This window comes from Ambystoma mexicanum, chromosome 9, assembly GCF_040938575.1.
Source record: "Ambystoma mexicanum isolate Mex_15411 chromosome 9, UKY_AmexF1_1, whole genome shotgun sequence".
Classification (NCBI taxonomy): domain Eukaryota; kingdom Metazoa; phylum Chordata; class Amphibia; order Caudata; family Ambystomatidae; genus Ambystoma; species Ambystoma mexicanum.
In genome coordinates, this window is record NC_090931.1 from 846377004 (window position 1) to 846403257 (window position 26254).

Genomic DNA, 26254 nt, shown 5'->3' on the forward strand with positions numbered 1-26254 from the left:
TGTCTTGGGGTTTTAAGCAAACGTGCGTCTTTTTGGATGAAAGTGATTATTAGCCTTTCCGTTCACAGATAGTGATTTGCAAACACCTGACAGCTCTGTGAACTTAAAGGTGCAAATAATTCTTGAACTGCCAAGAAATATTAGAAGCCCACAAAATAGAACTAGTGAAAAAGATAAGAGACTGCTGGAGAAGGTCTCTGAACCAGGTCAGGGCGTAATGTTGGAGATTACCTCTTTGAATCAACCATGTCCTGGGAAATTGTGAGATTGGTGAGAAAGGCTGTGTGCCTGGTGAAGATGAAATGATATGATGGTTTATTTATATAGCGCCAATACACAATGTGTTTCAAAGCGCTTTAAGGCAAGGGAGGGAACAAGGGAAAATACAATGACATTCTTACAGGCCATGAACAGTAAGGATCTGAAATTAACTATTGTACTCGGCCTGATGACATTTCAGATAGTGCAAGAGCTAAGACATAGATAAGGAAAGGAGGGGCAGAGTGGGAAGGAAATGGAAACAGACGACTACCGTACTAGGCCTGACAACATTTCTGGTAGAGCCAGAGAAAAACAAGAGGTGAAAGAGAGGGGTGCGGAAAGGTAGGGGAGGAACAAAACAAGCGATTATCATACTAGGCCCGACGACATTTCAGATAGTGCTGGAGAGGGTGTGGGGAGGAAAAAAACAGTAAGGGGGGGAGAGGAGACAGACGAGGTTGCTATGATACTAGGTCCAGGGACAATTCTGATGAAAGGCTGTAGATTCCATTTGAGAAGTGTCCATGTTCTGGGAAAGATAAGAGATAAATGGACACGGTCTCTTTACCAGCTCAAGTTAAAACAATTGGAACAGTGTTCAGATAATTGTTTCGGGAAGGGAGGGAGAAGAGATACTAATGAAGAAAGTCTCGAATTCCAAGTCAAATTTACAGGATCAGAGGATGCTTTGTTACAGTCATGTGAAGCAGTGAAACCCTGCTGAGCTCAGTGATTCTTAAAATACTAGAGATTTGGACATTATTTGTATCTGCAAATGTCCATAAAGTGATTAGTGGTGAAGCACCAGCGAGCTGACAATCACCAGGAAATTTTGTGACTCCTTAGAAGATCTTGTCAAGCATGGACTTGAAAGCCATGTGAGCTGTGCGTTTTGGGAGTCTGTATAGGAGCTATGATTGAGAAGAGATATTTCAGAAGTTCTGGGATCAGGGAGCTTTTAAGTGAAGGTTTGCGATGAAACCTTGTGAAAAGAGATGTGACAGTCTTTGCATTACATGACAGACGTCAGAGGCTGACCAAAGATCCTTGAAAGAAGACGAATCACCTCCCCCACACCCACAGGTGTAATTGTGTTAACCATATCAAGAGGAGTGCCTTCAGTTCATGTTATGATTACACAAAACAGTCTGGAGGTTGTACAGTTTGAGACTTGCATAACCCTTATATTTTTAATTGCGGATGGGGTTTACATCATAGTTTTGAAGATCATTTAGTGCCAGTACTATTGAATGAAAAAGAGATCAGAGCATTACTGTTATCCGGGAAAGAGAGGTCCTCCCAGGTAAGGTAATGGGGGCAATGGTGGACCTGACTTTAGCCAATGACGATACTAGAATAATCCTCCAGGTCTAGGCTAGAATGAAGCAGAAAGGCGGAAAGGGAATAGCAGTAACCCTAAATGAGGCTAGTCTTTAAGAGCCTATATGCATTGTTCTTGATTGGCTGCACTTCACCTGATATGTATGTGATGTATAGATGGTGCCTGAGCTATAAATTGATTGCCACACATGGAATCTAGGACATATACATGTGCCCCTGAATTTGTCCAATGTCTGAGTTAGAGCCTCAGTCCAACTAGTTGAGTCTTTTAGCACCAAAGACTCCCCCCGCCCCCCTGTTTAGGATTTACTTGGAAGAATGTATGTTGTACAGTGAACAGGTAGCCAGGTCAAAGATTGGACCCCAGCAGAGGTTGCTTGTGCTGCAAAGATGCACCAGATAACTTACTGACTGGATACAAATTCCCATTGTCATGACACATGGGTTAAATTAAGACTCCCGTTATGACCTCTGTGGAAAGAGTATTGAAGACAATGTACATGCCTGTCATGCCTGTCCAGTGAGTTGTAAGTGAGGTACAAGCAGCATTTGTACCTTGCTTTTTGGCCAGTACCCCATTGCACCATGTAGGCAATACATTCTGGTGGTTGTGGGTTTAATATTTCAAGACAACATCATACAAAGTGACAGGGATCAAGAAAAACAGGCCAAGAAACCAAAACTGAAAGTAACTCTGGGTGTACAAACGAATACATTAGGAACAATATAGTCAGTGACTATGCCTTCCCGTTTCTTAGGACAACACCAACAATGAAAGGCCCTTCTTTAAATGGGGGTCCCACACTCTAAGCAGCCATCCTGCTCAGTGCTTCTTTTTATGACTCAGTTCACGCTTAAGGGTTTGCCTCACTCTTCTTCAATTAATTCCACTGGCCTTTTCATTCCCAGGTTTCTGGGTCTCGGGTTTCAGAAGATCCTGCACTCTATACATGATCTGTGAGTCTCTTTGCTCCTCATTTCTCAGTCCCAGGTTTAAGTTGTTCCTTAACTTTGTAAAGACCTCTTCGATTCCCAAACCAACTGCACCCTTCGGTGACCTCTTCAACATCTCTCTATACTTGGATTCTCAGTCTGAGGTTTAAGGCCTCTTTCTTCTTCTTCTTCTTCTTTTTCTTTTTCTTCTTTTTCCTTTTTCCTCTTTTTCTTTTTCCTCTTTTTCCTCTTTTTCTTTTTCCTCTTCTTCCTCTTCTTCTTTTTTTCCCTCTTCTTCTTTTTTCTTTTTCTTTCTCTTCTTCTTTCTCTTCTTCATCTTCTTTCTCTTCTTCTTCTTTTTTCTCAAGGATTTCTCTCGAGGGCCTCTGCCATCTCTCTCCCTCAGGGTCCTGTTTCCCATCCTCTGCACCACCCCACTTGTCCTGATCTTGTGTTGCTCCTCTTCACCTCCACACCTCATGCTCATAGCACCTTCCAACATGGAATTGACCAATTAAGAACAGTAGCTCTTGCCTAGTGCCCACACAAGCCTTCCTGGTTTAACTGGATAAGACCTCAAACCTTGGAGATATTTACCTCAATTTTACGGATAGTTTAAGGGCCTGATTCATGGAACTTTTTCCAATGGGATTGCGCCATTATAAAACACTTCCACCAATCAGACCCTAAATGTCCCCCAACCTCATCCTGCTAACTTTCGCTAACATCCTCCTGTTAACGTTTGTCAACCTCCTAATGGTTTCTAAACTCCTTCTGATACTTTTCACCAAACTCCCCAAGATATTTCCGGACCTCCTCCTGTGGTCAACGTCATCTAGATTATTCTCAACCTCCTAGTGTCTTTTCTCTCCCTCTCGCATCCAACTCCTTTAAGACACTTCTTACTTTCTCCAACCATCCCAAACGCCAGCTTGCTTCAGCCATCTCAAAGCTCCTTCTTCCAACCACCTCCACACTCCTGCTTTCACCAACCACCTCCAAACACCTGTTCCCTCGGGCTCCTACTGCAAATACCCACCATGTCTGTCCAGATTGAGGAACCTGTGTGAATTTTGAGTCTTTAAAGCAATTGGCCGCCATTTTCAATGTAAGTTTCTCGGTTCCATGTGTTAATATCCCCGCAAAAATATCGCCATACAAAAATATCGCCATATTTTTACGGCGATATTAAGGCATGGAACCTGTGGAGGACACCCTCGTAATCCCTGCATTATTTTTAAAGGAGCGGGGGTCACCCCTGCAAACCCCGCTCCCAAGAACCCCAAAAATTATCCCCCCAAAAAATATCGCCTATGGCCATTCCAGACGACCATATATATGGCGATATTTTTGGTGGGGATAATATGTAGTGATACCAGCTTCTCCAATGGTGGTCCCCTGGCACTCATAGTTTTTTCTGTAATACCTTGTTGATTTGGACAGGCTATGTGACATTCTTTGAAGGTTTGATGTGCAGTAGAGTTGACCAAGAGCTGGCAGAAAATGAATGCTGTGTTTTTCTGTAGAACAGCTCATGAAGTGACTGCCACAAGGAATTTAAATGTGTTCCTGATGTAAGCGTAAGCTCTCTCAGTAAGTGCTGGAGAAAAATAAAATTCTCTCTGACACATAAACAGGCTTGCCAAGTGAGCACTGGAGAAAAATGAAATGTGTTCCTTATCCCAGAGCATGTCCACTGAGTGAGCCCCATAAAAGAAAGGTAATGGGCCTTTGATTTCTGAGCGTACAATTACTTTACATAAGAAGGAATGTAAGTCCTTATATTTCCTTCCCTACATAGTTTCTCTCACACACAGGGTTCAATGTTATTTAAAATACAGTAGTTCCAGTATCCCATGTTGTAGGACTATCACACATTCTTCTTATTGGGTCTTTCAATGCCCTTTTGGTTTAACTCCCATAGCACTGAAGCAGTCTTTTCTCAAAGGGATCGTACTGCCACAATAATATGTACTGGAAGTAAATAGTAATGGGATATTTTAGCTGGCTAGGACATGTGGATAAAATTGGCAGGGGAAAAATAAGGTCCACCCATACCCAAGGACTCCCTGTTGTGATATACATTGTTTCCTCTTGTAGCTAAAGCAGAGCAGGACATTTACTTGCGACCTCAGCACTAAGAAGTGCCCCAAGTGCCCAAGCATGTTTGCTTCTTGGGGCACTTCTTGGAATCCAATATGTCTGTGGAAGCTTGTTCTTCCGCATCTGCCAACGCTTCTTGGCAAATGCCCAGACATATTCTTCAACTTCCTGTTTATGGGCAGAAAGAGACTTAAGCTAGTGCTGAGGTCGCAAGTACATGTCCAGCTTTGCTTGTTGAAGCCAGGAGAAGCACATGTATTTAAGAACCTAAATGTTTTTCCTGCAGTGATTTTGGTTGTGTCCTAGCAGAAAAAAGGAGGGTGTGTAGGGAAATGTAATAGGGAAATACTTTTCCCTGTTCTGAATTTCAACAAGGGGAGCTCCACATGTCATCATCCACTTTTTAGCAAAGGTTGAATTTTAACTAGGGCCAAGGGTGTGAGACTCATCTCTGAGGCTGAAGCTGTGCAACGCATAAAGCACATGGCAGCTAATTTGAATTTGACCTTGCACAGCAGGTGTTTATTATTCGCACCGCACCAGTTATGGACTAAATGGAATGAAAGATAACATATATATCCTACTAACATCCCCAGACCCAATAACCTATTCCCTTACTAATATTCAATGCAATTTAGTCCATTGTTAATGAGTGCAATGAGTGCTGGAAGTGTAGGGAATGTGGAATTAGATTTGTTTTGCAGTGAATATGTGACCGGGATTAGGTGCAAGTTTATTTATATAAACTGGCTCTGTTGTTCATTTGGAAGGAAGGAGGAAATAGCATTGGATGAACATAAAATTTTCATTCAGCGCTGCAGCTTCAATCCCGGTCAAAGGCACAAAGTAAATCTCATGGTTTTTAATGGGCTGGTTTTTCAAGGGGAGGTTTCTTTGAATGACACATGAGTTTTTAGAAAATGGTTTGCAGCAGAGAGGCTGGTTCATTCACTCACTCACTGGGAAAGGAAGCAGGAGGACTTCAGGAGCAGATAGGCTGATTTCAGGTGAAAGGGGAGTGGATGTGATGAGAATTCTCCTGTCCTCTCCTATCCAGTAGATGGATAAAGGGGAATATCGCCAGCTGACCAGTGAAGGGCTATCCTTACCTTTGTGGTCAGAGAATCCACTGACCCAGGTAATTATTCAGTAATTAAGCAGCTTGTAATGTATGGAAGACATATTTTACAGGCTGTTGTGAGATAGAAATATGTTTGTTTTCTTAAAGCAATTTACGATCTATATTTTACGTGGATTCCCATTTAGGAAGCAAACGTTGTTAAGAATAGAGGCTCATAGTTGCCAAGAATTGTGAGAGAAACATTCAAGGTTACAGATGACTGTGCAGTAGCCAGCCAGCAACAAATGTGTAGTCGAAGCTTATTACTAGTAAAGCTATTTAATGTGTGCAAGCTCTCCAATCAAACACATTTTATCCATGTTCAAGTATAAATTACTGTAAAATAAATAATACAGCATAATGCAGCTCTTCGTTCATTTTCTGAATTTTAACCTTTCATAAAGCCACAAAAGGAAAAACCAAGTTAGATTCAGTGGTCTCATTATGTGTCTGAATTATTGTGTTAGCACATACACTGAGGTCCAACAGGTGGTAAACTCATCTGACGACAGGCGGTAATTCACATTACCACATGTGGTAAAATATATGGTAAATTGAGTATTGTGAGTGGAGTTTTTCAGAAGTGCTATGCGTGTGTGTGTGTGTGTACAACTATTTTGTGATGTGAAATGATGAATGTATTTTGAAACGCAGCCAAAAGCGCATAAGGTGGTATTGTACATAATATTCTGCAATCAGATAAGAGTGTACTAAGTCCAGTAGTTGCCTACCGTTAGTGACCCTGGTAAAATAATTATTAGGCAGTGTTCTGAAATTAGTTTCACCACTAAAAAAAGATACCCCAATAACCTTATCACAGTATATTACAAAGAGCTAACAAAATACAAAAAATCCACTATACCATACAAATACCATGAGATCACAAAAATATAACAAAATAAATCTCTAACATCTTGGTGCGTTGGCTGGGAAGTGGTAAAATAATTACTGGGTGTGGCCTTGCATCCTAAAGCATAACCATATTGTGCACTCATTGTCAGAATTAGAGCTGTGAGGTAGTGCAGTGTTGTGTGCTAACTTGATTCCTGTTACAGTTAGTATTATTGGCAATAGTACCGCCATGCCCCAGATTCATGCTGAATTTTCTGAATTATCAGATTACCTTGAGGCAAAGCTTTATGCTCATGCAAACTGGTCATCTGAAAATTTGACAACATGGAAAAGTAGGATTAGCACAGTAGTGCAAAAAGAGGCTTTTTAAGGTATTTTTTTTATGAAGGAAGTATTGTGCAGGTGTGTTTCCATAGACTGTACAGAGTGCCAGAATGCATGGAGGAGAAGAATTGCATCATCAGATTGTGTGCAAAACTTTGGTTTCTGCTACACAGATCCATAAAGATGTAAGGGAAAGACAATGAGGTCATTAGCAAATTACAGTGCAGTTTGGACAATGAATGTGATCCATCAATTGAAAGCAGAATTAAAACACAGAGAGCAAGACACGGAACAGCAAGCCAAATGTTGCAATCTCTCTGCTCAATTGGCTCATAGAGAGAAACAACTTAATGAGTGAGCAAGAACTAACCCATTTAAAAACAATATTGGATGATATAAGGCAAGATAAAGATGTTGCAGTTTCCGAAATTCAAACCCTTAGAGAAAATAACAGGAAGAAAGATAAAGAATTCCATGCTATGGAACAGGAGATATTTAGATTACATTTAGATATATCAGACACAGACCACTGAATTACAAGCAATGACCAATAAAGGCAGGGATGAGAATTCTGCTCTCTGTCATGAAGCAGAACAGCTTCATGGACAGTGCAAGATGTGGTAACTGCAAATATTTTCAGGGTAATTCATGGAATAAATGTGCACTGAAAAGGGGAGTGCAAGCGTGAAAATCGCAGTGCACGCGTGCTAAAGCCGCGCATGCAGCCGTTTGTCGACTCATGGAATATGCTGTGCGTGGCTTACCTGAGATGTGCACTGAATCGGCGTGTGGCGCACACGTCATTGCAACATCCCAAAGGCTGTGCGCGAGACGGCCACTGAAGGCACACACAGGGCAGCGCACACACCTAAAAAGGGGGCGGAACACGTGAAATGGGGAACAACACGTGAAAATGTGGGCGTTACGGGGGAAGTACCGCTGCCAAATCCTCGCAACGCCCACACGCGCGCTAACAACACATATTCATGGAATCGAACAGGGGGAACCCGCGCGCCACAAAAGACACGCTAATCCGGAAACACGTACACCAGCAGGAAGCAGGCGTAAGCGGCCCGCGCAGCATAAAAGTGCGCGCAAACAACAAAGAAGCTCATACGCCACGATGAATATACCGTTCCTTGCAGCAGTGGTCGTGGGACACCGCAGGAGGATGAGGATAGCCAGGCCCCGCATTCTTTTACCCAGGACCAGCCTTTTTGGGATGCCTGATGACCAGGTCTATGGGAGGTACAGGTTTCCACCCCAAATCATCCTAGAACTGGTTGTTGAGTGGGAGGATGACCTCACATCACCCACCCTGTGCTCCCAAGCACTGAGCCCCTTGGAAAAGGGGCTCAATGTACTGCATTTCTTGGCTACTGGGTCATTTCAGCGGACAAGTGCCATAGTTGGGGGCGGCTCACAGGCCACGCAGTCACGCTGCCTACACCAGGTATTGGTGATCATGACTGCACGCCCCTCAGTCCGAGGGCACATATACATGCCCAGAACACCCGCAGAAAGGCAGGCCGTGGTCCAGGACTTTTACGGGGTGGCACACTTCCCCAAAGTGCTAGGTGCCATTGATTGCACCCATGTGGCTCTACGTCCTCCTAGGGCAACTGAGCACATCTATCAAAACCGCAAGCACTGGCATTCCATCAACGTGCAGGTTGTATGTGATGCTAAGGGAATCATCACCTCTGTATATGCCAACTATCCGGGGTCCAGTCATGATAGTTTTATATTCAGAATGTCACCCCTAAACCAAGACCTGGAAGCTGAGAGGCATGGCGACACATGGCTCATTGGTGAGTAGAAATGCCTCTGCACGTTCATGCATGCCAGACACTGACAAATAGCGAAACCCAACTAACGAAAACCATTAACACATCCCCAGGGGACAGTGCCTACCCTCTGAGCACCTACATGATGACGCCAATACGGAACCCCACCACACCACCCCAGGTAAGATACAACACAGCCCATATTGCAACCCGGGGTATAGTGGAGCGCACATTCGGAGTGCTTAAGTCACGTTTTCACTCCCTTGACCGCTCTGGTGGCCAGCTGCTATATGCACCCACAGTAGGATGCAGGATCATAGTGGCAGCATGTGTCCTGCACAACGTTGCAACCCGGCGGGGCGTGCTGGTGGACATGGTGGTGCCCCCACATCCCCAACCTCATGCATGGCCGCTGCGCATGGGAGGGGAAAGGGCACGTGGTGAGGCAGCCCGTACCCAGCTTGTCGTAAATTTTTTAACCTAATATCCCACCCCTGCGGAGTGCACACAGGCCTGGCACATAGCAGCTGACAATTGATGATGATGACAAAAGGGACAGTCAACTGTCACAACAATACCACCCTGAGATTGTTTTCCTGGAAGTGCTACATTGTGTGCATCCCTAGCTACTTAAACAGACCCAATGCTGTGTCAGTAAAAAGCACACATTCATGCAGCATGAAGGACTACCCCCTTGCAAAATAGTACACCCAAATAGTGGTATATCACCCAACCCCTCCCAAACCCCATCTCAGCTGCCCAACACACCATGGCATGGGATGCAATGTCAAAGCAACCAAATTAATGCAAAACACATGGCACAAGTGTCACAAAGTGTACCGTCCCAAATGGAAACAGGCCAGAGACAATTCCCTCTCACCAATGAAAAATAAACAGCACACATGAGCAAATACTTACCAGCAAGACAAAACATTAATACAGGACCCAACAGTGGCAACCTATGACAGTAAGCAATCATAATTGTGCAAGTGACGACACAACCTGACAAAGGCAGCACATCGACCCCTTCCATCTCCAGTGTGTTGCTGGTATGTAAATGTGGCAGTGTACTGCATACAACATGAACTGCATCTGCAATGGAGACAGGCAAGTTAAGACATGAAGAAGCTACATGCACATATGCATAATGGGCAGTATGGAATACAATGTACAAATCAACCATGCAGTGGAGAAATCATCAGCAATCCTCACTAGGGGTGTATACACAGTTTGGACTACAGACTGCCCACACAACTTATGGAAGCCCAATGCCTCTATGTAAGTTACTGTTACACGGTGACACCCTTGCGAGCCCATGGAACGGGGAAGCAGGAATGGCATATGTGTCAGGACCCCAAGTTTCAAACACAAACACAGGACATGCCTGCATGGGCTCATCTGGAACATCCTACGGGAGCCACACAAAGCAACACACTGTAACATGAATGTACAATCTGAAAATAAAGTCATGAACAAAAAAGGAAAGGAAAAATAAAAAACGAAAAAGAAAAATGTAAATGAAAAATTCTAACTCAAATGAAAAAATGTAAATGAAAAAAGAAAAAATCAAATGAACATCAAATGAAATATGAAAAGAAAATGAAAAAATAAACTCAAAAATGAAAATTAAAAAATCAAATGCAAATATGAAAAATAAAAAATAAAATAAAAATGAAAAAAAAATTAAAAATGAAATAGAATAGTGAAAAATGAAAAATACAAATAAAAATTAAAACATGGCCAGGGGTTGACCAGGGGGGGACCACCCAGGAGGGAGGAGGTACAGGGTGCACCCCAACACCCACATGCATGGATGTTGAGAAAAAATAAAAAAAACCTCCATGGGCTCATGGCCTGCACGGCTACCCGATGGTGGGAGAACTGCCGTCGCTGTCATCACCCTCTGGTGGTACATTAGAAGGTGTGCGTGGTATGGGAGGCAGACCACGCAAAGCCCTGGCATGCTCCTCCATGGCAGCAAGCATGCAGGTCTGAAAGGTTTGGTTCTGCAGGATGATGGTCCGGAGATCCCCATCCAGCATCTCACGGGTAGCACGGACTTCGACCTGCAAGGCCTCACGGGTTGCCTGGAGCTCAGTTGAGATTGTGCGTGTTAGCTGCTCCAGCTGCTGTTCTGACATTGTACTCTGGGACACCTCAAGTGCACCCAGAGTATCTCTGATGGACCTGTGTTCTAACCTCAGGGCAGCCTGTGGGCCTGTGACTCTGCAGATATGGCTTTGTGCAGAGTCTCCAATTCAGCCCATCGGTCCCTGTTGGAACGCCAACATGTCCTCCCTGTGTGAGCAGCACGTGGACTCTGTTGCCTGCTGTTGGAGCTCAACCATCCTTTTTGGGGGGATATCGGAAGAGGCCACCCTATCCAAGGCCTGAGCCATCATCTCAGATGATGCCCCCTGTTGTGCTGCAATAATATACATGGTGTTCTCCCACACAGTATTGCCTGGTGGTGCACGGCCACCGCGTTGGTGGACACCACACCTGTTTGGGCCAAGGTGATGTGCTGGCACTGCCTGAGGTTGCAGGACTGCATTCCTCCTTTGATCTGCTGGCCCAGGAACAGGAGCAAATATAGTGAGTGTGACCCTGCATCCGTAACTGCCACAGGTGGACATTCCAACACTGAATGGCCCATTGAGGGGTCTACCCCCAGTGCAGGTGCATTGGACAGAACAGCATCCCTGCCAGAAACACTCACCTGCAACGGGACATTTGTCTCCATGTCTGATTCAGCACCTGAGGCATAGAGGTCATCAGAGGTGTACCCAGAGACACCTGTGGACAGAATGGTCTGTAGGACTAATGAATTTTCCTGCACCACCACCCCACGTCCTCCACTGGTGCCTGGTTGGGGCTCTGAGTACTCCTGCCCCTGCGCCATCTCCTCCTCCTGCACAGCATCTAGTGCCTCATCACCTGCACAAAAATAAAACAAAAGTAATGAAGACAGGTATGAACAGCATAGCCAACATACATAGGCATCACAATCTACACATCAAATACATCAATGACACATGTCACACATGACACTAACTCTGGCATGCATGCACTAGCAATGAAGTGGAAGGGGACCCTAAAAGCAGACACTGAGGACTCCAAAATGGAAAAGCAACACATGTGCTGCATGCTGCATAGCACCTGCATCACACATTAACCTGTGAGTGGCATGGACAATCCACAAACATGACACATGCCAGCACACAGATGGCATGTAGCATAGTCATGGCAGAATTGACAAGGACACCCAAATGGTAGTAAATGAGTACTGTCCCCCATCCATGTGAGACGCACATCATGAAATAGAACATGCAAAAGAGTGTGACAAAACACACGTGTGACACACTGCAACAAAGCAGTGTTTACTAATACAATGATGATAGGCACATGGATACATCAATGGTAGGTCACTTGGACATGACACAAGTCAATTGTCATGTTGAACATTCAAACAGGGTTCCGAAGTGATCATGTGCAGTGCATGTGTATGTGCACAAAAGTCAATCAGCCTGATTGATGAAATCATTCCCATAAAAAGTTACCAAATGTGGGGCATTGTGGGGTGAAATCTATGTCTGAAGTATGGTGAATTTGGGGCAGAACAGCCCAAAAATGTGTTTTTATCATGCAAATGATTCCATCAATCAGGCAGAATGAAATGAAAAACAGTTTTAACAATGTTGTGGCATGATGCCAGTGGAAGGGCAAGTGCAGTCATCAGGTGCAAAGTGTTTACTGCGGTCAGTAGGGATACTGTGAAACCCAAACCCAAGGGCGGGGGATGGTTTGGAGGCACCACATGGGTGACCTATAGCAGTCATGACTACACAGCCTGACCTGGCACTCAATCGGAACACATCACCCAAGCAACATACACATGGTTTGCACACACACACACGCATGGCTACTCACCGGACATTTCATCAAGATCTGGTAGGTCTCCCACGCCTTGGATCTGATCTTCTGCGATGAACCCTCCAGCGATTGCCTCATGTTCTAAGTTCATCCTCCTCTGGTGGAGACCCGCTGCCAGTCACCAGAGTAGAGGCATAATTGGAAGCCAGCTTGTTTTTTGCTCGGCGTTTAAGGTCATTCCACCGCTTTGACTAATCATCAGCTTTGCGCTTCACAAATTCAAGCGAACTAATCTGGTTCGCGATGCACTGCCAGTGGGCCCTATGTTGAGCAGTCGTAGTCTTGCACCCTGCAGTCGCCAGCATGCCGCGGCCATGGGCCGACACGTAACCCACAAGTGCGTCTAGTTCCACATCATTGAAACTCTGCTTCCTTGACGTGCCGGAGGGGGGAGCCGTGTCTGGGGTCCCAGCCTGTTCCGCAAGAGCACACTACATCCTCTTGAGAGGTGGTGCGGACTCTGAGTGGCTTATGCCGCTCTGGTCGGTAGGGGCTGAAGCGCAGGTGGACTCGGCAGTGGAAGCAGGCAATGGAACGATGACCAAAGGTCTCACTGCATGCATTGGCTGCTGGCTGCTGTTGCCAGGACCAAGCAGCACAACTGCCTTGGTGTGATGGTCTGGGACCAACACTGTCCCGGCTGGGTGACTCAGAGCCGGGGTGGATTGAGCTGCAGCTGCCCCTACAGCCTCCTCACCCTGGCTACTTGGGGCAGCAGATGACATTGCTGCCCCAGATCCACGTGGCCTGGTGACAGCAACTTTCACTGCCACACGTGGCTTTGACTTTGTGACACGAAAGTCAGCCTGTGAGTCATCCCGTGCCAGTTCTGTGACCAATCTGGGCTGGGTTAACGGGGCCTGAGCTCGGATGGTGTCGACTAAATCTCCCTGACCCATTGGGGGGGCATAGGTGTCCCTGATTGGTCCTCCACACACTGGCCTCTTGGGCCACCCTGCCCACGTTGGCCACCACTGCCACCTTGGCCACCCTGCTCATCCTGGCCACGTCCCCTACCACAGACACCTCTTGGAGGTCACCCACCTTTGCCTCCCTTAGCACTTGGTCACCTCCCAACCATGGCATTGATGTTCTTGTGCGAATGGGAGGTGCAGAAACAATTTTCCTGGGCAATTGGGGTGAAGGGGGCAGGGTACTAGATGGAATACGTACCCCTGTGCTCTAGCAAGGCTGTCTGTGACCCCTGAGGGAAGATGACGGGTCACGCAATGCTCAGGCACCCTGAAAACAAAATTTAACATGCATGCAACCCTCGGTAGCCCACATGCATGGAATTAAGGACCTGCAGTATGCTCTGGCACCCAGAAACACAAAAAAAGCGTACGCGTGTTAAACGCAGGCTACAAGGACCTCTGAATGGGTATGCGACACACAGGGGCAACCACAATGGAAAAATATGTGCGCGACTCACTGTCTGCCTGGAAAAAGAAGACGTGCGTAGACAACACCCCTGCCAAAAGAAGAATTGAACGCTGTCTGAGTAAACAAGGAGTACTCACTGCAACTGTTGTGAAGTAGTCGCGTGTGAACTGACAAGAAGTACAAGAATCACCCGCTCGCTCTCCACAAAAAGCACGTACAAGAAAATGGTATCCTAGCGGACCTTTAAACCCTGCCCACAGAAACCCCCATGCATGCCACGTCACTTACACGCTAACGTGCTAAGGGCCTTTCCTCCAATTACATGCAGTGACACTCGAACGTGCTGTTTTTGCACGTGAGGATTCACTATGCACCTGTGCCGAGGGAAACGCCTGCGCGCGTCACTTCACTTACAGGCTTACGCTCTAACAGCCTTTCCTCAAATTACACGCTGACGTGCTGTTTTTTCACATGCCAAATCCCTCCGTATCAAGCTGGCCACGTGACAACACACGGAAGACCAGGCTCCTACCCAGAAGGCCATTTTCCTGCCCTTCACAGCCTCGAGCCACCACCTACAAGCCATCTGCTGCTGCCTGCCTGCTGTCAACAGTGTCCTGCCATTTGTTGCCTGCACATCAACCATCTGCAGGGGTCCAGTGGCTGTTACCACCCCTGCTGGAACAGAAGATTCCTGACTGGTATCCCATCGCTCCACAGCACAGCCCCAGGACCCAGATGCCCATCCACACCTGCCTCAGGGTTTTCTATGTCCGACACAACACCATCCAGAACCAGTGGCAACCCCCCAGCAAGGAGGCAGAGGGCTGCCAGCTTCAGTGCTAATGAAGTTGGCATACTGGTGGAGCAAGTCCTGGGGCATTACGATGCCCTCTTCACACCATCGCGCGCTGACAAGGAATGACGGAAGAGGATCTGGAAGGACATAGTGGGTGCCATCAATGTGGAGGGGGTGGCACCCCGTGACATCAAACACGTCCAGAAGCGCTAGGAGGACTACAAGTCCAGGACCTTCAAGAAAGCCCGGCGCCTCTTCGACACAGCGGATGCAGTGGGGAGCCGGGTCCACCTTACAACACAGCAGATGAGGGTCCTGGAGCGCATTTGCGCAGTAAGTGTCCATGCATTCCCGTTTTAAACAGTGCATGTTGCAGTGTGCTGGTAGTTAGCTACTTGGCTGTATGTGTGACATGGGTCATGTATGGATGTGTGTGTGCAAGGACATGATGGTACTGCATGTGAGCCCAGTCAGGCATGAGCCACATGGATGGTATATGTGGTACAATACATCATGTGGAGCAGCATGCAGAATGCACACATGTATGCATGCCTGTGTCTGTACTTGGACATGTTTGGGGTGTGAGAGATGGGTGCTGCTGTCATGGACATGCATGGTGTACATGTCCGTGTCTCTGAGAAGTGTGTGAGTGACTGGTCAACGCCATGGATGCATGACACATGTCCTTGACGATGTGTTGATTCACTGACACAGCCTAGTCATCCTTGTATCCACTGTGTCTGGGGGTATACAGGGCCAGATGCATGACCCTGCAGTGATGTGTGTGCATGTGATCAGCATGTCCCATGATGCATGTGAGTTTCAGGCCACCATTGGATGTTTCTACAGTGCCTTGGACATGGATGCAAATGTCTGTTGCATGTGCCATGCCTGTTCCTGCATGTGGGTTGCCTGCACTGACCCATGTGTTGTGTAGGGATATGATGGAAGTGACGTTTGACAGTGCCACTCATGTGCTATTGGTTTCTGTCTAGGGGACTATTGTACAGTACCCTGATGCTTGTGTTCAATGTCTTCCTTTACACAGCAGCGAGTGAAGAAGAGGGCGGAGACGGCGCTGTGGAGGAAAGCGGCAGGTATGCCTCCACCGGCCGGCGGTGCAAGGCCCAGTCACCCTCCCAGGAAATTCCATCATCCGGGAGCGAGGGGACTGGTGCTGCGTCCGCCACTACGGCTGCAGCAGAAGGGGTGGGTGAGCCCCCACAGGGGCTGCCGACGGCAGAAGACATGCAGAGCCATCCAGGTTGGTGGTGTGTACGGTGGAGGAGGAGGCCGCTTCAGAGCCGCACTTGGGGCCTGGTGGGGGTGTTACTACTGGTGCAAGGATTGAGTCCGTCCTGATTGGTGTCGTGTTGCGCACACATGACATTCGTGATGATGTGCGTGGTTCCTGGGGGGACCACGCATGTCATCACGAAGAGCTGTGTGGCAATGTGGCCCAGTTGGGAGGGATCATGGTCGGGGGTTTCCTCCATGTGTTGGCCAGTCTTGCGGCCCTCTCCTCCTCTGTGCACACTATACGCCAGTCGTTCTCCGTGCCGTCTTCTGGCCCAGATGCCACCGGGCCCCCCTGTGGAACTGCCCCAACCAACGCAGCCAGCCTGGTGGACTCCCATCCCTGCGACAGTCGGGAGTCGGAGGTCCAGCATGGGTGGCCACCCCACCAACTGGACCCCAGCAGATGGAGGATGTGCCGGCATCATCAGGCAGGGCACGTGCACAGCGGTGCTGGGGGATTCCATCAGCCCGGAGGCCATCGTGGTGGCACAGGCAGTTGCGTGGGAGGCAGCAGCAGGCTCAGCATGGAAGGCATCATGGCTCGGGGCCATCAACACCCCGTGGGCAGGCATCAGCCGAGGGGCAGGAGGACCCCGGACTGGGAGTGTCTTCCGTGTGGCAGCGGTTGGGCCAGCAAATAGATGCGGAGAGGCGGTGGGCGAAGGGGGCACCGCTCAGGCTGGTCAGGGCAGAGAACTCCATGCACCGGGCTTTGAGGCGGGTGGAGGGCCTCGAGGAAACTCACAAGGAGTTGATGGATTCCATGGCTGCATCCCTGAGAGATCTCGAGGCTAGGGAACAGGCCCGCCTCTGGAACATTGACGTGGAGTTTGATGATGCCCTGGCCCAGAATATCGCTAAACGAGCCGTGGGACTGGCCCGCCATCTTTGTATATAGTTATTTAGGTGTAGGTTTCATTTGTTTTTTATTATTATTTGGAGGCCACGGACTTTGCTCCACTTTTTGTATATAGTTGTATTTTAGATAGGGCTTTTGGTAGGTTTCCTTCTGGTTTGGGATCATAGACCCTTCAGACTTTCATTGTAAATAGTTCTGGACATATAAATACACTTTATTTTTTATTTTTTTTTCCTTCCCATGGAGTAATGGTTTTTTATGCTTTTCATTTTTGGATTAATTTCTATGGACTTTGGCAATGGACCACTTTTCTTTTTTCATGTCTTGGTTTTTCATTTTTCCTTGGATTTTACTTTCTTTTTCAGATTGCATTCATTACTTTGCATGTGTGGTTTTCTTTTTGCCATTTTGTTTAATTTTTAATACATTTCTTTATTCTACATTATTGGTGTGGTGTACTATGATTTATTTTGCTCATGTCTCCATGAGCATTGGTTCAGTCATGTGTTGCTACTCTGTGGCTCTGTAGGACATTTGTTGATGGGCATGCTGGTTCTTTTCAGACTATCATGGAATGGGTAATTTACTAGGGAGTGGGTGCAGTGGATCGTTGGGTGTTTGCACTGGGGGTTGGGGTGTGGGATTTGGGGTGGCATTAGGGCCATGGGTCTGTATAGTTATGACGTGGTGTTTGGGGAGACATGAGTCGGGGCCTGCTGGCAGGTTGCTGTCAATGGGGGTGGGATGGGGGACATGAGTCGGGGCCTGCTGGCAGGTTGCTGTCAATGAGGTTGGGGTGGGGGACATGAGTCGGGGCCTGCTGGCAGGTTGCCATCAATGGGAGTGGGACACATGAGTCAGGGCCTTCTGGCAGGTTGCCGTCAATGGGGGTGGGGGACATGAGTTGGGGTCTGCTGGCAGGTTGCCGTCAATGAGGGTGGGGTGGGGGAACAAGTGTCAGGGCTCCCAAGTGCATGGTGCCACATAGGCTGCCTGCGGGCCATGGTCTGGGGTGATGGGCTGGCTGCGGGTCATGGTCTGGGGTGATGGGCTGCCTGCGTGACATGGCCAGGGGTGTAGGGTGGTCCCCTGTGGTCACCCCAGACCATGCCCCGCAAGCAGCCCACACCACAGGGGACCACCCTACACCCCTGGTCATGCCCTGCAGGCAGTGCATCACCCCAGACCATGACCCACAGCCAGCCCATCACCCCAGACCATGACCCGCAGGCAGCCCATCCACCCTGGGCATGCCCCGCAGGCAGCCCATCACCCCAGACCATGACCCGCAGGCAGCCCATCCACCCTGGGCATGCACTGCAGGCAGCCCATCACCCCAGACCATGACCCACAATCAGCCCATCGCCCCTGGGCATGTCCACAGGTAGTCCATCCACCCTGACCATGCCCCACAGGCAGCCCATCACTCCAGACCAGGACCCGCAGGCAGCCCACACCACAGTGGGGACATTTTCCACGCAATTTGCCTGGCGCAGGCGGAGTACGCATATTGAAGGGGGTTTGCGAGTTGATTTCCACACGCTTTGGCTGCAATGAGCGGGGTACGCGTATCGAAGGGGGTGTGCGGGGAGATTTTCACCTGTTTTGGCTGACGCAAGTGGGGTACCCGTATTCAAGGGGGTGCGCGAGTACATTTTCACACGTTTTGGGCGTACGCGTAGTTTTTCACGCAATTACAGTGTAGCAGTCCTGTAAGCTGGTCCAGGGTTAGCGGGGCCCTTTGCGCCGTATTGAGGATTTTGATGGCTTTTCCATGTGGAAGGGGCGTTCTTGGGGGCGTAACTGGCACTGCGGGATGATCACTGCGCCACGGTTCAAAATGGATTGGGAAATGCATGAATATGCGGTGCGCCAGAATGCTGTTTAGCGCACACGGCTGGCACACGCTGGCACATGCTCCCTCTCTGCGCTGCTCGCGTTTGCTGCTTCTGTGCTGAATTCTATGATTTACCCACTCAATTTCAAGTCTCAGGAAAAGTGACAGTGTACTACATTCACTGGAGCTGAACTCAATCAGAGCCCTAGCCAAGGAAATGCACCAGCAGCTGTCCCCTTGCCCTGACCTGCTTATAACCCAATGTTAGGGCCTGAATCACCTGCAAATACTCACACACATTCTTGCCCACAAGAAAACAGGAATGAGCGACAAAATGATACATACCAGAACGAACAGTGTAGTCGTTTATAAATCATGAAATCTGTCAAGACTTTGATTAAACCATTCAAAAAGGGAGGGTTTGTTGTATGGAAGACCATTTGGAGGCGGTTCACGATATATTCAAGGCCCTACAGATTCCTACGGAACAATATAGACAGTACTTTAACCTCACTCTAGATGCATCATCTGCTAGTATCATTTGTCGTCTCAATGAACAGGAGCATTTGTCATGGGCAGACAGAAGGAGATTAGACACCAATTCACCTACCACTTATCAGTATATGCAGGACACCAAGAAAGCCGCTTATACTATCATGCACAGCAAAATGAGTCTCCTCGCAAGTTCTTTCAAAACATAAAAAGAGCATTTTCACGTTTCGATGTGACCTTTAATCCTAAATCTGTAGAATTTAAAACTGCACCCTTTTTATGGGCTGCAAAAAGAAATTGTCTCCCAATTAATTAGTGAATTTGACAAAGAAAAACCACTAGAATGGATAATGGAAAAGGTGACCAAACTGTATGAAGTGATATTTGGGCAGAAAGAAGAAGAGACTATCAATAAAGAGACAACACCAAAGTCTAAGGAATCCACACCAGAAATTTTGGAGGTTTAAGTCAGTAAGGATGCTGCTAGAATCAGCCCAAACTCAGGTAAAGAATGACATGGCACCTAATCAAAGGTGTGTGCCTCCACAGAGGACATCACCCCAAACGCCTATGTTCCAATCCATTGATCCCAGTGACAGAAGTTCTTACATTAGTCCTAGACACCTTGGTAGTTCTCCCAGAGTGGGATTTTGCCATAACATGCTGGGCCTAAATAACAATCAAAATCAAATGTACAACAGCCCATACCAGATACCAGGGGCGCAGAGTAGATTTGACCCCAACACAATGGCATATCGCCACCAAGAAAGACCAAGATATGTGGATAGATAGATTCAAATGGAAATCAGCATAGGGAACAGTTCCCACCAAATGAAAGACAAAATATGAATTATGTACCTCGCCAATAGAATCAGTCCCCACCTCAGGTTGGCCATGGTCAAAAGATGGTCACTCCACGTTCTCCACCTTCTGTGTCACGTGAATTCAGAGGTAACACAAATGGAAACCAATCTCCTGAAAGATATCAGAACAGGCCTAATCAGGGCAAATGTAATAATTACCGGCCCAGACCACAAAAGATGAATTCAGAGACATGGACAGATTTAAATGCTTAGAGGCCCAAGTCAAAATGTTGTCTGAATAGATAGGAAAATGATGTGCAGTTCAAATGCAACAGCCTAGTGAAGATGCCGCAGGTCATAGGAGTGATCTTGTATGTAGCGACAATGCGTGACTAGCTAATCACCTCTGACCTGATGAAAACACATATGCCTACGAATGGCCTTTGAATAAAAATACTGAATTGCTTGCCGATTTAAAAACAAGAAAACAAACAAATGAAAGTGAGGCAGGGAATTATAACACACACACAAAAGGGTGTGTGGTCCAATCTGGCGTTCAACCAGACCATTCAGGTGTGTGAAGATGACGAGCAAAAAAGGGAAAATGAACAAGAAAAATCCAAGGAACAGTGAAACAGATTTAAAAAGAATATCCAATGTGAAAATGAAACACAAAATGTAGAATTAGGATCAACACATAGGTTATCTTTACTTGATAATGAAAATACTGTTGATATCCAGACAGAGGCAACAATTGCCCAAAAGGCCGGTGCAGGTCAGTCACCTGAGGAGTATCTTGAGCCATGAATGTTCCAAGGGACAGAAATGACAGGCTCTGTACACAATGCAGATAAGTGTTACACACCAAGAACTGACATGCTGTCATGTGACACTTGTGAAAATACACAGCCAAAAGGTTGCAATGTGGAAGTAAGTAGAGAGGACGTAGACAGTGGGAAAGGCACATTGAGAAATTGGGGAGTGAACACTAGTGGTACCTAGTCAGTGGGGCAGTCAGTGGCTACACTCCAAATGGGTTCTGAACCCAGGAGAGTAGACAAAGATTCAAAATGAAGTGGGCAAAAAGGATGTCAATATGTCATTTCATATGCCCATTTGCCTAGCAAAAATAAAAAAGGGCTAAGAAAAGTAAGCCCTGAAATTAGTAAAAATTCACATGTTTTATGCATACTAGAAGATGTTGAGGATAGGTACTGTGCTCCTATCACTATTGAATTAAAATATAATGCATTTTCAATGATTAACACTGGTGCCCAGGCAACAATAATGGCAGAAGAAGTGGTGAAAAGTATCAATGAAGAGAAATCCCCAGAAAATCATGTTAAGGTGAGGTAAAGTGAAGGCCCTGTGCACAATTTAAATGGGGAAGAGATACCTATTGAAGGTATCACTGAGGTTGACATAAAGCTAGGGAAGCATCGGATGCGACGGGGAGTGTTGGTCACACCCATTAATGAAATACCCTTCCTCATAGGGACAAATTGCCTGAGGAGATTATCGCCCCTCATTGATGGGGTACTGTGGTCCTTTGCTAAAAAGCCATTGAAACCTAAGAAAATAATGACCCAAAGCAACAGTGTAAAAGAATACCACACCATTCCTAAATCAGAAAGTGCGTGGAAGTATATATTCACAATGGCTGTGTGCCTAGTGTCACTGTCTCATGTGTCAGGATGAAATGCAAGTAGAAAAAGAGAAGCATTCTTTGGAGATGTCTTTGGATCCTAGGAAAAACTGGCAAACAGAAAAAGATGAAAACAGTTGTGTTTTTATCTAAATAAAGAAAAATGCAAGCCAAATAGTACTCAAGAGTTAAATCAGGAAAAATAACAATTGTAGAAATACAGATGGGAGAAGAGCAGCCATGGATCCCTATCCATGTGAATGGGCATTCTGAAATGATTGAAGCCACTTTGGCACTTGAGCATGAAAGGAGTTTCATTAGTGAAAAGGTACGCCAGCAAATACTTGACAGAGAGGAGATCCCAAAGTTTAAAATAAAAAAAGACAACTCTTTGGTCTAGATGACCCCGAGTTGGGACAAAGAATTGTAGGAAGATGCATGCTAAAGATTACAAGCTAGGGCTTGTTTGGAGGTAAGGCTAAATAGCCAAAAGTATGTGTTTGCTCATTCTGTCCGCCTCTCATCTAAAGGAACACTTGATCTAGTTCATTGACCAGCTGGACATATCTTAAAGCAGCAGAAAGCGTTGGTTTATTCCTATGGAGAATAGAACACGATCTTATTGGTGACCGTAAGCTACAAGATAAGGTGCAGGCTGACATATGCTAGTGAGACTGGCAACAGTGAAGTTGGTGGATACCAAGGACATACCATAGGAATACCATTCAGCCCTACCCCAACAGTACTGAAGGGGTTCCTCTTGTAAAAAGCATGTATGACCTTGCAGAGGGGGAGGAAATATCACCCTAGACTTTAGACAGCAGTTAAGAAGAGTCAGAAACGTCCAGTTCAGTGGGCACACATTGTTACTTTGTCTCAAAATGCTAGTTTGTCTCAAAGTGTTTTTAGTCACTGTTTTATTAGACAGTGTCTTATATATAACACTATGTTCTTCCTGGCTCTATCAGGATTCTTCCGCTCTTAGAATCTGCACTTGCACTTCTTTACTCCCTTTTCACTATTGCAATTCTCTAGCTGGTTTCACAATGCCTTTCAAAGTCTTTCAGAATTCTTTGTCCTTCTCAGGTTCACCTGCATTCAGGTGCCTTAGGAATTCTCTTAGGCTCCTTTTACGCCTGTGAACACCCCTCTAAGCCGCAAGGCAGGTTTAAGACTTCTCTACACCCCTCTCAGGCTTGAGAAATGTGTCGTGCTTCTCAGGGTGTCTCTCGGGCTCGAAATGCTTTAGAAGGATTCTCATGAGCGTGTTAAAGCAATATCCTACACAGTAGGCAGTATTATTACGAGCCTGAGGCACTCTGCATCCGCCTTTGTACAGCCCCTTTGTGTTCAGATGCTTTCCCCACCAGCTCCAGATTACCACTTACTCTCCAGTCCGTTAGCCCTCACTCCATGTCATTGGATATTTTGGATCCGATTGGTGTTGCTATGCTGCCTAAGACCTGCATTCTGTTTCAGCTTCCTAGATCCTCTGGAGTGATTTTGTAAAGATTTGGTAATTGCCTAACAATAGTTTCCATCAACAACTGGATGTGTGCATATAAATTAAAGCATAATATGTTTTAAATGAATTTTCCAAACCCAAAAGTTGATGGCTGGAAGATTTTGAAAAATCATAACCACGGACAAAGCTCTGGGCAACTCTCCAGACCATTGTTTTTCAAGCTGCCACACCATTACAGAAGAGGAAAGACCATATGCAAATAAGGCTTGGTCCCACCCCAAAAGAGACAGTCCAGCTCGAAATGCGAGGTTGCATCCCTTCTGCACGAGACCACCAGCATTCCCAGACATGTTTTGGTCTTGTTGGGCATAATCAGTGAGAGTAGCTTGGGACTCTAGGCACAGCAGGCTCGGGGCCCACATCTTACAAATACAATCCCACTCGGGGTCACTAAAGCAAAACCAAAAGTTGATGGCTGGAAGGTTTTGAATAAATCATAACCATGGACAAAGCTCTAGGCAACCCTCCAGGCCATTGTTTTTCAGACTGGAAAGCTATTACAGAAGACGAAAGACCATATGCAAATCAGGCTTGGCTTTAAAAAAGTCCAGTGTTGGTTGTCCTTAATCTATGTATATCCACTTATGTATTGCCCCGAGTGACTGTTCCATTTACTCCCCTCCACAACATGGTCAGAATGTCCCTCAAACTCACCCCATTGTTGGTACGTTCTTTTGTGATTAAAAGAGCATTGTATCTCATGTATATATATATTAATAAATAAACAGATAAAATGCCCCTGAACCGGCCATTAAATCCATCTGTGTCTTTTCTGTCTTTACAATGCATCTCAAAAGCAAATGAAGCTGTAATGCGAACTTTGGAGACTCAGTGTAATGATGTGCTAAAACAACAGGGTGGACATTCATAAATCAATTGTGGAATTAGTTAGAAATTGGGTATAAACTAACATAGTGGCCAATGTCTATGCCTCTCTTAGGCTATGCTTGTATCAGAGGAGTCTGCATTGTTCCCTGTTCCCTCCATTGCATCGCCTGGCCTATGGTATGTTTCCATGTGTTTTAGGCGCATGGTGAGTGTTTGCAGTAAGATGATTCTTACACTGTTTACTCTCTAACCTTAATCCATATGAAACATGGGAATAAAGCAGCTACTGTGCCTAAATCAGTGGAAGATGGATCGAAGGGAGGAGCGAGGTGTAACCAAAACACCAAGGCAGCGTTGTTCACAGCGAATGGCCTTCTACCAATCTCTGAAAATCAATAATAAATATTCTGCAAACCTACCATGTGATTGAATGTAATAGTTTTTGCAAATTATTTGTATTATTATATTCAGTTTATATAGAGCAAACATGTATTACAAAAGTATCACGTTAATGGACACTGACCAATACAAATGGCAATATGTGAACTATGCACTGCTTATGAATAACAATGTGAAGGCCTAATCTATGCCTTGCCAACATGGCTCTCCATCATTGTGCTTCTTCACGGTGTTAGGCTGATATATTCACAATTATTCCAAATCAATTCTGTGTCACTTAAATGCAAAAACAACATACATTGAGTTAGGAAAAAAACGAATACAAATGTCAAAAGGAACCCCATAATGGTCAAATGAAAATAGGAAATCAAGGAGAAGAGAAATAGAAAATGAAAATACAATATTCTAAAAAATGGAAATGCGTGAATAGTTAAATTACATTGAGAAAAAACAAAGGTATACTAGGTACGACTCATTACAAATTAATCTAATAGGCTGTATTTTATTAATTTGAATAATTGTTGGTTTAGTTTATTGATTATGATAATTAGCAATTGCGCTCCATTGCTGACTGTGCGCAACATCTAAACACGATAGACTTTGTGTTACAGTTAATCATTATTATGAATGTTAATTAGCTTGAAATGCTGGACAGAGTACTTTGAGAGGTTGGCAATTAATAATTTAAGAGAGTTTATTAGGTACCCTGAACATTGACCTATGGCAGACCTGTACCAGTAAGTAAGGATTCCTTATTTTCAAAGCAACAATTTCATACTTGTTTTGGAACAACCTTTTGACATTTGTTCTCAGAACATTAGTATCCATAACAAATGTCAGCGTTGTTTGCACATGGTCGATTGCAAAGATCCCCAGGTGATTCTGAAGACTATGAGCCAGTGGGGGCTAATCAAAGCTTTTAAAACTTTTTCATATTCTGTTTTTCCAGTTTCACTGGAATCCGGGAGGCAAACTTGGCCTTCTCAGCTTACGAACATTTGGATCAGAAGGGCATAAAGGCAGATCGGCACACGCTGATGAGAGCCCTCAAGGTAAGGATATACCCTGTCTTGTAACCAACTCTAAACATGCCCTATTGTGCCAGTTTCTTAAAAGCAAGCCTTCCTTGTGGCCGACTACTCCGACCTTGCTGCCCTATCACAGATAAGCCTGAAATGCGACTCAATCTGAAGGAACTCCTCACCTTTCTTCTTCTGAGATGCTGGCCAATCAGAAAATGTCTGAATGTCTTGATTGTCCAGTCTGCCTTTGACGATGAAAGCAGAAAGGGTGTGGGCGCGGTGGGAGGGTAAGAGCAGCCCATCAGGGAAGAGACAGTGCATGTAAAGCATTATTGTGTACCAATAATTGCTAAGATAAGGTCTGCGGCAGATTTCCCCTGGCCGTATCCATACACTTCTCCGACGTGGCTTCATCTGCTCTACTGAAAGCACCAGTGAATGCTTTGCTTGAAATGCCGCTCTTTGTCGGTTGATTTTTTTTCCTGCGAATTAGCCACGCATAATTGGAGAAACTCATATTTAACTTTACTAACGATCAAACCAGTGGGATATGCAATTGCATCTTAAGCGCTCGAGTCATTCCCTGTCTCTGAAGCGGTGATCCGAACGTAAATGCTTCTGTGCAGATCGCGAACAAGCAGTCGGCACAAACTGTTATTTATTTATTTTGTTCCTCATCAAATATTGATGGTTTCGCCGTTCTCAAGGA

The 26254-nt window shown here is 45.9% G+C and overlaps 1 protein-coding gene across 3 annotated transcripts in view; it reads left to right on the forward strand.

The window, feature by feature from the left end:
- The window catches only part of LOC138488688 (uncharacterized), a 1693320-nt gene that overhangs the window by 153535 nt on the left and 1513531 nt on the right, over positions 1–26254 (forward strand). For all 3 annotated transcript variants that reach the window (XM_069615913.1, XM_069615915.1, XM_069615914.1), the window contains one exon: positions 25473–25575. In XM_069615913.1, coding sequence (XP_069472014.1) covers positions 25473–25575 — 103 coding nt within the window. The remainder of the gene's footprint in view (positions 1–25472; positions 25576–26254) is intronic.